Here is a 14481-nt window from a genome sequence, read left to right on the forward strand (position 1 = left end):
GACTACTACGTTCGTCCCTCGTTTCCGACGCCATGACACTGGTGGAGATGCACAGTAAAGCAACCTGATGGTGGAGACTTCTACTATGACCCACCCACGCAACCCAAACAATCAACCTCTCGTCAGCACTCCTGAGCGCCGATTCAGCCGCCGCGTGCTTGGCCTGAGCCCCAATTTCACCACCATTTCAGCTTCGACCAGCATGGAAATCTCTATATCAGTGAATTGCCTTCCGTCACAGGTGGCAAGTCTTTCTCAGGGACTTTGCAGCTTCCTCACGTTCTGGACATCGTCCGTGGCATCGCGTTTGAAAACTTTTGAGGACTGGCTTGATCGGCATGAAAGCGTTGCGAATGTCAGCGAGTGGAACGCAGAACAAAAGATTGTGTACGCTTATTTCCAATAGAAGACAGCGCTCGCACGTGGTTCCAGAACAGGGAGTCGTGCGGCCAAACCTGGAACGACTTTTGACGCCAGCTAGTGGATAAACTCTCCAGTTCCAACCAGCGCGTTAGGCACAACAGCTTATCGAAATGCGCTTTCAGAAACAACGAAAGCGATACCGTATATGCCGAGGATATGGCCCGCTTATTTCACCGAGCTGATGCCGATATGCCCGAGACCGAGAAAGTTCGAAATCAGATGCGATGAATTAAAGAGCAATTGTTTGCAGGCTTGGTACAACACCCAACAAACACAATCGACGAATTCATCAAGGAGGCAACCATAATCGAGCGAGCCGTTCAGCAACAATGCCGACTCTTTCATCTCTTGTCCAATAACACACTTATGAGCGCCACCGTTTATAATCCCTGCATTAACGAAAGCTCATTCGCAGAATAATGTGTGTGGAGTTGCAAACCGTGACCGAAGCCTGGGAGACGACTACCAGCTCTCCGAACTAACTTGGGGAACACTCCCCACCATCGACAAGTCTGCTTGTACAACAGTGAACTGGGCCACATTGTCAGTAACTTCTGTAATTCAGAAGTCGCGTTCGGAGGCTTTCCGCGGCCAGCTTTCCCGTGCTATGAATACCATCGTGCTTATTAATAGCGTCGGTCAACCAAGCCGCTTCGTTACATCGCCGCTGGCGATCTTGGTCACATCTACGTTACTCGTTCCTCAGCCGCCAAAGTTTCGTCAAGTGCCATTCCTATAGTACTCGTGGGGGAAACTAACGGCAGCGATCTTCGAGGGGAATTTAATTCGGATAGTTCAAAGGAACTTGTTTCTTACTGGGAATCGCTATCAAGCAAACATCAGGAGAAAGCGATGCAGCTTACCAGTAGTTGGGTCGACGACATTTCAACGGGTCGTCTGATGGCGCAGCAGGCCTGACTGCTTCAGGATGACGGCGAAGCCCATCAGGTAGTCGCGTCGAAGCAATGTGCCTGTAAGGTGTTCAATTTGGTGGTCAGTGGCTTTTTATGCCGCTCTCAAAGAGTTGTTATGAGGGATAAATATGCCACATTTGCGCACCCCCAAAGGTTCTGGCTTGTTTCATTGCTAAAAACCTTACGTTTAAGACCATAAAAATGACTCTACATGACAGCGAACTAAAGCCGCAGCTGCAGCAATTGAAGCATTATTCTGGTTGAGCAGAAGAATTTCTCGCATGAAAGTTTATTGCATGCATCTTACGTTTTGTCAGTCGCATCTATCATCACGATTACTTGCAGCAAAGGTCGCCCAGGAAAGAAAAGCTGATTTCTTCTTGTAAATGGTTCCCTTGATGTGTGTGATTGTAGAGTATGCAGACTGTTTCTGAAGGTTAAATGCGCGCAACATCGCGTGCATGAAATACGGTCGGAATGATGGATTGGTTAAGGCTCTCAGTGCACATACGACGGGCATGTCTGTCTACCCGATACGAGTCGAAGGCCACTGAAGTTCTCTTTTCTAGGTCGGTAAACAGACTCCGAAGAGACTATCAACGACTGTGCCCTATTTTTTCAACGCATCGGAGGAAAAGAAACACCAGTGAATGGAGTCGGGGTGCATTGGCAACAAATAGGACACATTTCACGGCTAGCCGCATCCTTCCGTTCACTGGTGCTCTTTGTAGGGATAATACTTTGGAACAATTAAACAAAGTCATAAACACTCCCGTCAGAGAAAATTTTGCGATGCGGAGAAAAGCTGTTGAGAAGTTCATGAAGCTTGCATTACGGGACGCACGTGTGAGCCAAGATTTTGTAGCGGTATTTTTTCTTCGTATACGCGGTGTGCACGTGTTGTCTGCCACACTAGTGGTGGCTTTAGGAGAGCGCATAATGCAAAAAGTGTGACAATTGAAATTGTGAGGCACCTTGCTGTTACAATAGCAGAACGCAGCAATAGCTGAAAATATGGAGATGCAATGAATTTTGACACTGGTTAGTTGAAGATATAACGCTAGTAACACTTTGTCCGTATTCCAACAGGCAGCAGGCCATAGTTTAAGGGGAGTAACGTTATTATGTTTGTTTCCACGCTGTTGCTAATGCGAGCCGTTGCAGGTGGGGATATACGAGAGACCTTGAACTATATCCGGCGGTAGTGTCTACAGCAGCTGCGAGGGAGGTGGTCTAGCCAGTTTCGCAATGATAACAGTACGCATATTTTCCTGAACTTTTTTCTTGCTTTACAGGACTTTACGACGGTGTTAACCATTTTGGTTTCAACAAAATATGGCATTATACGTGCCGTGCGCACTGGTTACGCTCGTCTTGCATGTGCAAAAGGAGTTGTTGCCTCCGTCCCTTCAGAATATCTATGGTTTGCCATTTGGAAAGATACATCATAATAAAAGTCCCACAAGAAATGCCAAGCAACAATCATGATTACCACAAACCAGTGTACTGCACCCATCCTTCTCATGGTAACCGAATAATACTAGTACGAGATCTCCATCTCGCAAAATTAGTAAAAAACTCTACAAGATTGGCACCGCATGATTTTTTTTCCTCTTCACGACTGCTCAGCAGCGGCTGCAGAGCAAGCACTGCCCGGCTGTGTTGTGGCATTCAGACCAAATGATGTGACGAATATTCAGCCAGAGCACGTGCAACAAACTGCATCGCACGGCGCCAGGCTCTGATGCATTGAAATGTATAAATTATAAAATACCCCAATTATAAAGAGGTAGATAAACTATTATGCCATACACGTGCAATAAGTTTATCTTGTTCTGAAATCCTAGTCATTTGTTCCGGAAAAAAATTGATCGTTTCAGTCTACGTATATGGCCAACTGTAGTAGGTAACCAACCGTGCACTTATAGGACATTGAATCTAGGCAACTAATGTGTCCACAGGTACTGGCGTGGCAAAATATAAGTTTAGCAGGCTTAAGTATTTCTTTTACCTGAAGCGGTCCGCTCTGCTCAGTCGGGTTTATCCTTGTAATTTGCTCACACCGCTCAGCGGGAACTTTAGCGGACAGGCTAATGCGCCTACGTACAACGCTCACATAGGCAGCAGAACGTATAATCAGTATCCTTGTTAGAACTCTACGAACGTTCTGCTACGAAGCCGATAGAGCGGAGCGTGACTTAACGTCTCGTTGACTTGTTTGCCAGTACTCAGTGACCTAGTAGTAGCTCAGACGTCAGAATAGCCGTTATCGAGGATAGCGTTAACGATGTCCTCACAGAGGCGCCTAGGAGCCTCTGGGAGCTGCTGCGCCTGCGGACTAGCTGGACGGCTGCCCAAATGCACAGAAAGGGCCACGCCACGTCATTTTCCTGCAAGAAGTGCGCAGGACCCGAGACTCTGGAGCATCTCATCTGTGCCTGCTAGTCATTGGCGTAAGAACGTTCTATAGACACCAATACATACCGACGCCACGGCCTTCCGACTGGGACAGGGACTGACGTGCTATTCCCCATTGCGCCTCCAGCTCCCCGCGCTGGCAAGCACGCTGCAGTTCCGAGATGCAACTGGGGGATCGCCACATTGTTAGCGCCAGCTTGGAATCTGGCATCTTTGCTCAGGACTGCCACCTGGCCACTTCTGCACATGATGGAGCCTACATCATCATCACCATCATCATCATCATCATTAATCTGGTTACGCCCACAGCAGGGCAAAGGCCTCTCCCATACTTCACCAACTACTCCAGTCACATAATAATTGTGGCCATATTGTCCCTTCCAAACTTCTTAATCTCATCCGCCCACTTAATTTTTTGCCGCCCCCTTCTACGCTTCCCTGGTTGGATGGTTGGATGATATCAGCACGTCACCTAATTAACCAAAAGCATTAATAAGCAGTTTAACAGGTACTTTGGAAATGTATTGATACAGGATCGCGCCACGGAATACGGAAGCGAGTATATTAGTTTTGAAAGAGCTGCTGGTTGCTGTTTACCACCAGAACCGCTCAAACTCATACCTTACGTTGAAGGTTGAAAAGGTAAAGTACGACATCAAAACAAATATTCCTTCATAGATATGTGCGAATATTGGAAACTATACATCAACCACAGTGAAGCCGTACAGGCGATCTCTGTTACCACTCGGAAGAATGGTGAGTTTAATGGCTAATAGTGCGTGCATCAACTCATAATGGCTCAACCCAAGGTGGACGAAGATTCGTTAACAAAAGAAATTGAGACAACCAATGCCCTGAGGAGCACAAAATTTTCTTCTCAACTGCCAAGGTTTCCGACTAACCCGCAAGGAGTCTTTTTATTGTCTTACTGTGGTATCGGTGGATGACACTTTTCCTTCCATGAATCGTATTTCACTTTGCGGACTTCCGCGGAGTAGAAGTGCCAAGTGGGCAGCATATGCCACAAGTCTAACGCTGTAGTTGATAGTATATCTCTGTTTCAGTATATATAAAATTTGACTCACAGTACTTGTCGCCGATGGAACGCTGATGAACCAGAACCTCTCCCCGTCGCAGATGAAGTGCTGCAGGACCTGCCTTGCCTGGTGGAGGGAGAAACCGCGAGACAGCCGGCTGCAGTACCGAAGCGGGGCCGCCTTGAGCGAAGTCCCGGGGTCATCCTGCAGTAGCCTGCCACCAGGAACCACGAAAGCCAGCACACCATCGTTGAGGCTGTCTGCTGGGTAGATAGTCCTGGCCTGGGATGGCAGCCTCGGGGCAGCGACGCTGCCTCCACGGTAGTCTCGGTGTGCCTCCCGAACGACTGCGCGTGGGAGCGTGACTCTAGCTCATGCGTTTCTCGAGCGTCTAGTGTTCGAGCCCGTTTGCGTGGCAACGCGCTCGAACGCGGCCAGCTCCTGCTTCCTCTTTTTCGGTCCATCTCTCGTTTGCGCGTGCAGCGTCTTTGAGAGAGAGAGAGAGAGAGAGAGAGAGGGCTCTTTATTAGAAAAACAGAGAATTTTGCCGGCGCGTATATAACCGCTGGCATGCTACAATGTATAGGGATGGGGAATGGGATTAAAAGATTCCAGATAAGAGTGGGAGAAAAAAAAAGGATAAAAATAAATATGAAATGTCCGACTGGACCTGATACTAATTTTTACAGGTAACATGGCGGGTAAATTTAGGCTTTTGTATAGGAAGCATGCAATTCTTAAAGCTTTCCTATTTGACCAATTTCTGTCAGGTATTTGAACAATAAATCCAAAACCCGTCGCTGTTTTGAAGGGCCGGGCATTGGACCTAAGATGGTCGGTAACGTTAACGGTTCGGGGCAAATCATGTCCATTTGGTGCTCAAAAAATTGTCTCTCGTCGCGGTACGCGGGGCATTCTAGTAATACGTGCTCAATTGTCTCTAAGTTGCGACAGTTATCACAGTATGGGCTAGTGGTAAGTCCTATGCGGTACAGATAATTGTTCGTGTATGCCACGTTCAGTCGAAGACGATGGTACAATGTCTCTAAGTGTCGAGGAAGTGGTCGTGGAATTTTCGGTCTCATTTCTGGGTCAATGTTACGTAGGAAGTTGTCTTGGTGAAGCGGCAGATTCAAGATGCGGTCTTTTTCTTGATAGGCATATTGTTTTGCCATGGTTGAAGCGTCGGCTTTTGTAAAATATGTTCTTCTGAATTTGCGGTATTGGAGTCCATTTCTGGCAGCTTCGTCCGCTCTTTCATTTCCCGAAATGCCGGCATGGCTAGGTATCCACTGAAACTTTATGCAATGCCCAGCAATCTTAGCCCTGTGGTGAAGATATGGGGCGCGATAACGTAACTCTATTCCAAACAAAAAGTGTTCCAAAATCCGGACGTCAAAATGACGCGACAGTTTCTGCGTATGGGGGCGGGAACCAGCGACGTTTTTCAATCTGTCCAATCAGCAGCCTCCATCGTTGCCGGAAGTATGTTTTGCTTGTTTTTTATTTGCAAAGGGACCGTATAGCAAGTGACATAAAGACATAAACGTCTGATAAAAGAACAATTGTATGTCGCTGAAAGTAAAAGTGTTTTGTAATCTTTTAACGCAAGAGAAGTTGAAGCGCACTTGAAAGTAAGCACAAATATTTTAATTTTTTGAGTCATAGCCACACACGTGCCAATTCCGCATCCAATCCATTTCGCTACGCACACTTAAGATGGCGGCTACGTGAAAACAGCTGATCGGTCCTGTGGCCCGCACTTGGTGTATATTTGTCCGTAACGTGATTAGTTGAAATGTTGCCGTACGCGGTACTTTCGCCCGAGAAGAATTCTGGAAGCTGTGAACATCATGAAGACTGCGAAAGCGTAGTGCTCGGTGAGTAAACGCAGCATTCTTTCTTGTGCTTAGTGACTGAGCAGTACCATCTGAGCTGGGCGATCGCATGGTGTTCACTTTTGCTTTTATTCGCATAGGATACGGAAGAATCGATGAAGGTTGGAAGGCATCTCAACAGATAGCTGGTAAGTAAACGTTTTCTATAAACGATCGCAACTGTCTCCGAATGTAGTCATGATTTAAATCGAGGGTGGTCTGTAAGAGAGGCTCATTTTTGTTTCTTTGCCACACACTGCTGCGCAGTGATCCATTCCCCCGTGCGGGCGGTACAGATGCTTCTGCTGGATATTCGCACGAGAAAAGTTTTTTTGTTGTTGTTATTCACTTGTGTTAAATTTAACGTGGCATTTATGGCGTGATAAAATAACGACACATTAAATTAATGTAACCGATACGTTTTAACGACGAATTGATATCTGAAACGGTACGATTTGTTGGTATTAATTCGCTGCGGTCCGGCGAAAATTGAGCGCGAAAAAGAAATGGCGGAGAGCAGCAACAGCGCGCGCGTTTCGGCCGCGCAGGCCACTATGCTAGTGGAGTTTATGGAGCAGCATCCGTACTTGGCGAGAGGCTCCACCAGCCTCTCGCCAAGTATGAGTGCTGCCCAAAAAAGGGGACTATGGGCAGAAATTGCCGCTGCCTTAAACGCCGTCGGGCCGGCAGTTAAGATAGCCCGGCGCTGGCGCCTGTATTGGGCACGCATGGCGTACGACTGTAAGAAACTCGCGGCGCAGGTTGGCGCCGAAAAGAGGTGAGCCCGCGACTAGCAACGTCTTCGGAACGTATAAGCTGACGGTGTTCATGCACTTGCAGGAAGACGGGAGGTGGAAAGTTGGGCGGCTTAGAGGGTCGAGTGATCGCCGTGCTCGCCCATACCGGCCCAGCCTCCGCCCCTGCGGATTTTTTTCACGGCAATGCTGAGGTGAGTAGCAATGTTCGTTGCTATGTGTACCGATGTCGGGCAGTTACACCGTGGTGAATATTTTTCCCTTGTGTGCTTGTGTGTGTATTCTTACAATTCAACACACATGCCAGCACATGATATCCGTACTTTGCAAGAACGGAAATGCTGCCCCACTGCTGTTAGAAACACCTTGTGGTGGATTTCATGACTCGTTAATCCGAAAAGCATTAGCGACGAGTTGTCAAAGCTCCAAGGCACTAGTATGTCGCATGATGGATTAGGAATTGCGTGATAAGTGAAATAGACATTGCAACCAGTTGATGGAACTTAATCACATTATGTCCTGTACTTTATTGTTCCAGGAGGACACAGCCAGTGAGGATTCCGCTGAAGTGCCCCCTGCCCCACCAGCAGCTGCGCGCGTCTCGGTGGGAACGGAGCCGGGGACCAGTGGCACTGCACGTAAGGCACTTCAGCAGCTATTGCAATACGAACACATCACTCCAAGCATTATCTATTAAGACCTTAGAAACAGAAATTGTGTATTTATATTATTTACATGGCAAAGAAGAAGTGCCTGCCTAAGGGTCGCTGCAAAATGGAACAATAATGTGACTGTTAACATCATTTGTAATGCAGCGTACAAGCTGAAAGTACTGTCAGTGTAGTATTTTATGATGGTGTAGTGCCTTTTTGTTTATGCAAATTGACTGTTCATTTTGTAAACGGTGTGTTGCTGGAATTATTTTTCTGGGCTTCCACCTGATAATGAACCAGTAAAATGTCTATGCAGGATGGAGCGAAATTAGTTTTCTTAACCACTGTTTACTGATTTTATTTTTACGGACCATCAGCTCGGCAGCAGCCCCGCAGGCCACCCCGACTTCAGGTCCTCACGGACGCCGCATCGAGCACGGCCGCCGACTATGCCCGGCAGAGCCGGTTAGCTGAGGCGGCAAACGCGGAGGCCGCAAGCTTCCACCAGCAGTTGCTGCAGCAACATCGGCAGGTGCGTACAACTTGGCCGGGTCATTTGTTGAAGAGGTGATTAGGGCACATGGTAATAATGTACATTACAACCATGTTACACATGCGAGGCATGTGTAGTCATTTGGCTCATTGGCTCATGCACGTTTATACATCTCCTTTGAGGTGTTCTTTAACACATAGCAACTTACAAAACATTTCCATGGTTGCATGTATCGCGACAGCATGATCATAATTTCTTTAACAATTCAACTAGTCACCAATACTGCCTTCTGACAGGCAGAGGCAGCTTGGTGCGATTTGTTACGTTTCACACGTTTTTAACATAACTGACCATGTACGTTTGCACGGCCATTTGTCATGTCATATGTGAATGATCTCGCTGCCCTCAAGAGTAACCTTGCTGAAACTGCAAGACTTGCAAACAGTGCAAGTCGAGAATTTACAGTGCATAACCTGTAGCTAACTAAGTGAATTTGTTTCGCAGCTGGTGGAAGAGCAGCGAGCGACACGGCGAGTCCTCGAGCAGCTGGTGGCCGAGATGCGTGGTTCGCGAGAGGCGAACACTCTCATTGCGACCACGCTGCGCCAGCTGCTGGCTGCCCTGGCCGACCTGCGCGCGCCGCCTCAGCATTAAGGGGCAGCTTTTTTTTTTTTTTTGCCATATCATCCTTTAGTGCTTTGTTAGGTACAAGTGTCACCAATCTATGCATGTTTTTTTTTTTATGCAGCACTAAAGGATGATATGGCTGTTTTCCGTAATTTCTGTCCCTAATCAAAATTTTTTTTTTCAAGGTAATTTCTGTCATGTTTATTTTAATATCTAGTGCAAGTTTCGCGTTACTGTTCATTACCGTGTTCTTTTAGTGTGTCGTTTAGTCATTTTGTGTAATTATCGATGTTTATTTGATTATCTATGTTCTATCTATCTATATATGTGAAATTATCTGTCATGTTTATTTTAATATCTAGTGCAAGTTTCGCATTTCTGTTCATTACCGTGTTTTTTTAGTGTGTCATTTAGTCATTTTGTGTAATTATCTATGTCCAAGTGCGACGGCATAAGGTATATTTACAATTTCTGTCATATTTTTGCGTTTCTGTTTTTTACCGTATTTTTTTCTCCAAGTTCATTTCATGTGTATTATTCTTTGTCCAAGTGAGACGGTATAACTTATATGTACATTTTTTGCCGTATTTTCGTTAGGTGTTCTTCACTTTTGTTTTGCTGTTACTGATATGTTTCAATGTGCGCCGCTCTTCCACGGAAGATACACTGTGCAATCACTTTTACGCCAACTATGACATTGTCTCGCACACATACAGGTGCGCTTAATAACTACAATACTGTGATACCTGGAAATCAATTTTCATGCCATGTGTATGTCATGTTTGCAATGTATAATCATTCGTGCCTACGCAAAGTAGCCGAATTGGTATTTTTGTTAACACCAAGTGTACACACCCGAGCAGCAGGAAACGAAAGAGCGCTTTATTGCGAGAAGCATGTGTGTTTATACACAGGCAGGCCAGGCTTGCACATGCGTATCAAGATATTCTTGATGATGAAGCCACTGGTCACACCAAGCACCTGTTACCTGTGGTGGTCGCTGTGATATTTCAGGTGTCCTTACCTATGATAGCAATACAATCTAGTCCCCATTGTAGTTGAGCACAGTTTGTGACGTATGTAGCAGAGCCATCGATGTGGCCGCTATTTTGACATTCGCTGCCAGGCTGGTCTTGCAGCCGTTATATGAAATACCGCTTTAGTGCCAAGCATTTTCTCACTTGTCGTTCCTTAGAAGCATGTCATGGCTGCTTTATATTGTGATCTTATTACGGCACTAGTCATTGAAAAGAAACTGTTTTGTGCTGCAAACATGCCAACTACATAATAGAGAAGATCTTTCTTGCTGTGAAGTTGCTGGATGAAGAAAAATGGTTGTCTGCGAGTTCAAAAAAATGTCATTATGCTCGTGTCATATTTATGCGATTTAACATCTGCCAACGGCCCAGTGGTAGTGCACTGGGTCCCATGTAGTGAACATCACACGGCTATTTTGGCGCCATGAAGCCATGCTCTGTGTACTTGTCTGTCATTTGCTTTGATGAAAGACGGCATTGAAGATCGATCACATGGTTTTATTTACAATGCAGATATAAATAAACGATTTTAAACAATGCAAGTTGCACTTGAAATGAATATTTACAATTTGTGTTCCTTCAATTTCAGAACTATTTACATATGTACACTCTCCCAAGGGAGAATAACGCGCTTGACATGCCAGGCGATCATTTTCGGCATAACTTGGCCTTATGTCAAGGAACTGTGCGGTGGCTGTGTGGCAAAACAGCGCAGGGCCTACAAGGTGCGTGAGCACAGTACACATGGTGGAGCGAGAAGTGTTGTGCTTGGCAGCAGCCCAAATAGGAAGCGAGGAGGCGAAGACCAACATCCTCCCATGCACAGTGCAGATGGCGGTGACAGTGTCGGTGATGACAGAAGCAACAGCAGCAGCAGCAAATCATTTGGCAAACCCCAGCTGCCCAGAGAAGTAGCTACAACATTCTGCTGATGAACACAAAGTGTTCTATCCACAGGTACTAAATGAAAGGCTCTCATGTAGTGTCACAGTGGAATGATGCAATCATCTCCGGTAGTGACAGCTCACTGGCAGAGGACACGTGAAAACGCTGGTTATGATTGAGCACATTCTATAAAAAAAGCAGCACGCTATCCACTAATTGCACACATTTCTTCACATTGGTTCCTGCTCTCTATTAGATGTGTAGACAGCGGTAATAAACATCTGCCTGCAGTGTCAGGCACATGTTTATTGCTGCTGTCGGTGCTGCTGTCGTCGCAGCCGCCTTCGCACCCTTTGCAGGTATCGCTGGTGCTGCTGCCGTGTCGTGCCAAATGAGCTAATAACATTATCCCGGGCAGCACAGCCTCTCATGTACATCATGCGTGCTGCCCTCACTCGGGGAACTCTCTGTGGGGAGGGGTTGCCACTTTCATCGTCACTGCTGCTGTTGCTGCTGTCATCACTAACATCATCCGACAACACGTCACCTTCATCAAGACACAAGTTGTGCAACACTGCACATGCTGCAACGATGTTGGCAGCGCGCTCTGGTTGGTAGTGGAGGGCGCGGTACCGCTGAAGGCAGCGAAAGCGGCTCTTCAGAAGCCCAATGCACCGCTCCACTACGGACCGCATGGCAGCATGTGCAGTGTTGTACCTGCCTTCTGCAGTGTGTACGGGAGGGTGGCCTGTGACTGGGGTCAGGAGCCATGGTTCCAGGGGGTAGCCGCTGTCACCTGCAGGATCATAAAAAATGGTATGAAATCTGCACAAAGTTTAGTAGGCGAAGCATGGGTCATGTAAAATGCACCTACTACAGAAAGGCTGCAATAAAGAAACATACAGGCTGAGCACCTGACCCAGCTGTGATCACAGATAACAATAGCTGGGACACAGCATCCCTATTTGCAGCAAGGCAGCTTTTTGTGTAGTCTTCATTCACAAATGACTGTCGGTGTAAAAAAAGAATGTGACAACGTGTGCACTGTACACTCACATTAAAAATTAGTTTAAAGTAAGGTTTCTTGTCACTTTATTTCGTGCGGATACCATTGGAAAATTTCTACATCTCGCCTATACTTAGTAACCTGACTGTAACATAAGGGGTTCGGGCTTCAATATTCTCTTACGCCGCGAGCACGCTTTGCTGCCAGAATTGCAACTGTACAAAATTTTCCCGCTGCTCACCGAGGAGGTGTTCGCCGGCCTTGGCAATATGCCCCTCCAGGAACCGACGACGCAACCACGTAGTTCTCCAGACGTGGGCGTCGTGGTCTGACCCCGGTCGCAGAGGGTCGATGGCGAGGATCCGCATGCCTGCGTCGCAGATCTGACGAGAGCGCGCACAGCATAAGCCACGCGTTGCGATCACGGGCCAATTAGACAAAAATTAAGATACTTACGAACATTGTGTTGAGGGCGTAGTACCCTTTGCGGCACATGAATGCCGCCTTCTGCTCGCCCTTCGGTGCGATGATGGCTATCAGGCTGCCGTCCACGCATCCGATGACGCCGGGAATGGAGCCGCGTCGAAGGAACCCTTCCTTCACGGCCGCCTTCTCCTCCGACGTCCTCGGGAAATGGACCCACTTGTTGCGGGCCCCGGCGTGGACGATTGCCTCCGCCACGCGTCGCACACACTTGCTGACCGCAGGCTGGGTCACGCCGATCGTCTCCTCGCTCCCTACCGAGGCTTGAAAGCTGCCCGTTGCGAAGAATCGCAACGCGCACAACACTTGCCGCTCCACCGACAGCGCTGAAGTTCTCACGCCTCCGAGTTCCTCCGCCACTTCGTCGCACAGCCACCGCACAGTTTCTTTCTTCAGGCGAAAGTGCCGCCGAAACTGATCGTCTGGCATGTCAAACGCATCCTCGGGCTCTCTCCTTCCGCGCCCGCACAGACGAGCCGCCGCCGCCGCCGCCGCCAAACAAACCACGAAGGCCGCCATTTTTTTCTATTCCAAACGGACCGGGGCACTCACCGGCTATTCCACGAATTTGCCGGGTTTGTTCGGCATAATTCAGCATAATGTGTGCGTAAACGTCACTTTGACGTGGCAGTTTTTGTGCATTCCTGACGTCGCTTGACAGGCAGGAAAAATGGGCGCGGCCTCAAAAAATTCGACCAATGACCGAGCGGTGTCGGCCATGTTGGAATAGAAACAAAACGGAATAGTTTTACGTTATACCGATCATGCAATGTCAAATGCTGCTGGTTGATTATTGCAACGCTTGTGCCTGTTCCACATACTTTGTAGGGCTACTTTTGAGTCTGTGAAAATCACCCATGTCTTTGGCGGCTGCTGTCGAAGTACATACACAAGGGCCTCCTTAATGCCATATAGCTCCGCTGAAGTAGATGATGTCGCTCGCTCAAGACGAAACGAGAATCGTTGCCCTGTAGAGGGAACAAAAAGTCCGCATGATGAACGATGTGGGGTTGTAGAGCCATCTGTGAAAATGTGCGTTGCGGCTGCGTATTCTTTGTGCATATATTCTAAAGCTATCTGATAAGTCGCTGCTTGAGGCATTTTCTTTTTCGCACTGATTCCAGGTATGTATGGCACGATTTTCAGTGGGGACAGTGTCCATGGTGAAATGTTTCGCGGCATAGTTTGTGACGCCTGAGCAGGAATCGAAATAGATATGCTTCCGACGGCCTGCCCAAAGCTAGATGTAGCACAGGTTCTGGAAATATCCTTTAAAAAGTGAATCTTCGTATGAATGACGTGGCGGAGGTGTATCCGAAGTGTCTCCTGCGAACAGAGCACTTCCAGAGGCAGGCATCCGGCTTCTGCTACAGTCCCTGAGCGGGACGACCCCTTCGGAAGGCCAAGACATACGCGAAGGCAGTTGTTTCGTGCTGCCTCGAGTTTTCTCTTGCTTGTGGGAGACACTTTGTGCAGGATCGGGAGGTAATATCGTAGTGTTCCGTCGACGTAGGCCTTATGGAGGAGCACCATTGATCGACAGTTGCTGCCCCACTGTGATCCGGCTAAAAATCGGAATACGTGCGACGCCGAGGAAATCTTCTCACTCAATTTTTTCACTTGGGGCGACCATGTGAGGTTCCTATCGATCGTCACTCCAAGAAACCTTTGCGTCTTGACGTATGGAAGGGCGCGACCACCCAACACTAGTGGGTATTTTTCCATACGCCTCCGCGTGAAAGCCATGGCAACGCTTTTGTCGGGGGACAATTTCAGACCCCTTGGGTTTAGATAGGCCGATATATTTGCTAGCGCTCTCTGGAGGCGTTGTTGGGTGGTACTGCGGGAACGCGCCGCACTCCAAATGCAGATG

At 47.7% G+C, this 14481-nt stretch overlaps 2 protein-coding genes and 1 long non-coding RNA gene across 6 annotated transcripts in view; 1 reads left to right on the top strand and 2 right to left on the bottom strand.

The window, feature by feature from the left end:
* The window catches only part of LOC139054765 (uncharacterized), a 60175-nt gene that overhangs the window by 7993 nt on the left and 37701 nt on the right, over positions 1 to 14481 (bottom strand). For all 4 annotated transcript variants that reach the window (XM_070532362.1, XM_070532360.1, XM_070532359.1 and 1 more), the window contains 3 exons: positions 4841 to 5139; positions 3822 to 3995; positions 1287 to 1394 (listed from right to left, as the gene is read on the bottom strand). In XM_070532362.1, the coding sequence (XP_070388463.1) occupies positions 1287 to 1394; positions 3822 to 3995; positions 4841 to 5139 (581 nt within the window). The remainder of the gene's footprint in view (positions 1 to 1286; positions 1395 to 3821; positions 3996 to 4840; positions 5140 to 14481) is intronic.
* Positions 6168 to 10492, top strand: LOC135902713 (uncharacterized). Its single transcript, XR_010564577.2, has 6 exons — positions 6168 to 6672; positions 6771 to 6818; positions 7510 to 7618; positions 7963 to 8062; positions 8455 to 8609; positions 9075 to 10492. It is a non-coding gene; the product is annotated as an uncharacterized lncRNA (long non-coding RNA).
* Positions 10631 to 13086, bottom strand: LOC139054764 (putative nuclease HARBI1). The gene is made up of 3 exons (XM_070532357.1): positions 12582 to 13086; positions 12367 to 12508; positions 10631 to 11915 (listed from the first exon to the last, which is right to left on the bottom strand). Exons 1-3 carry the CDS (start codon positions 13035 to 13037, stop codon positions 11425 to 11427), a joined length of 1089 nt encoding a protein of 362 aa, XP_070388458.1. The 5' UTR covers positions 13038 to 13086; the 3' UTR covers positions 10631 to 11424.

The sequence above is a fragment of the Dermacentor albipictus genome, chromosome 1 (genome assembly GCF_038994185.2).
Source record: "Dermacentor albipictus isolate Rhodes 1998 colony chromosome 1, USDA_Dalb.pri_finalv2, whole genome shotgun sequence".
NCBI classification, from domain to species: Eukaryota; Metazoa; Arthropoda; class Arachnida; order Ixodida; family Ixodidae; genus Dermacentor; species Dermacentor albipictus.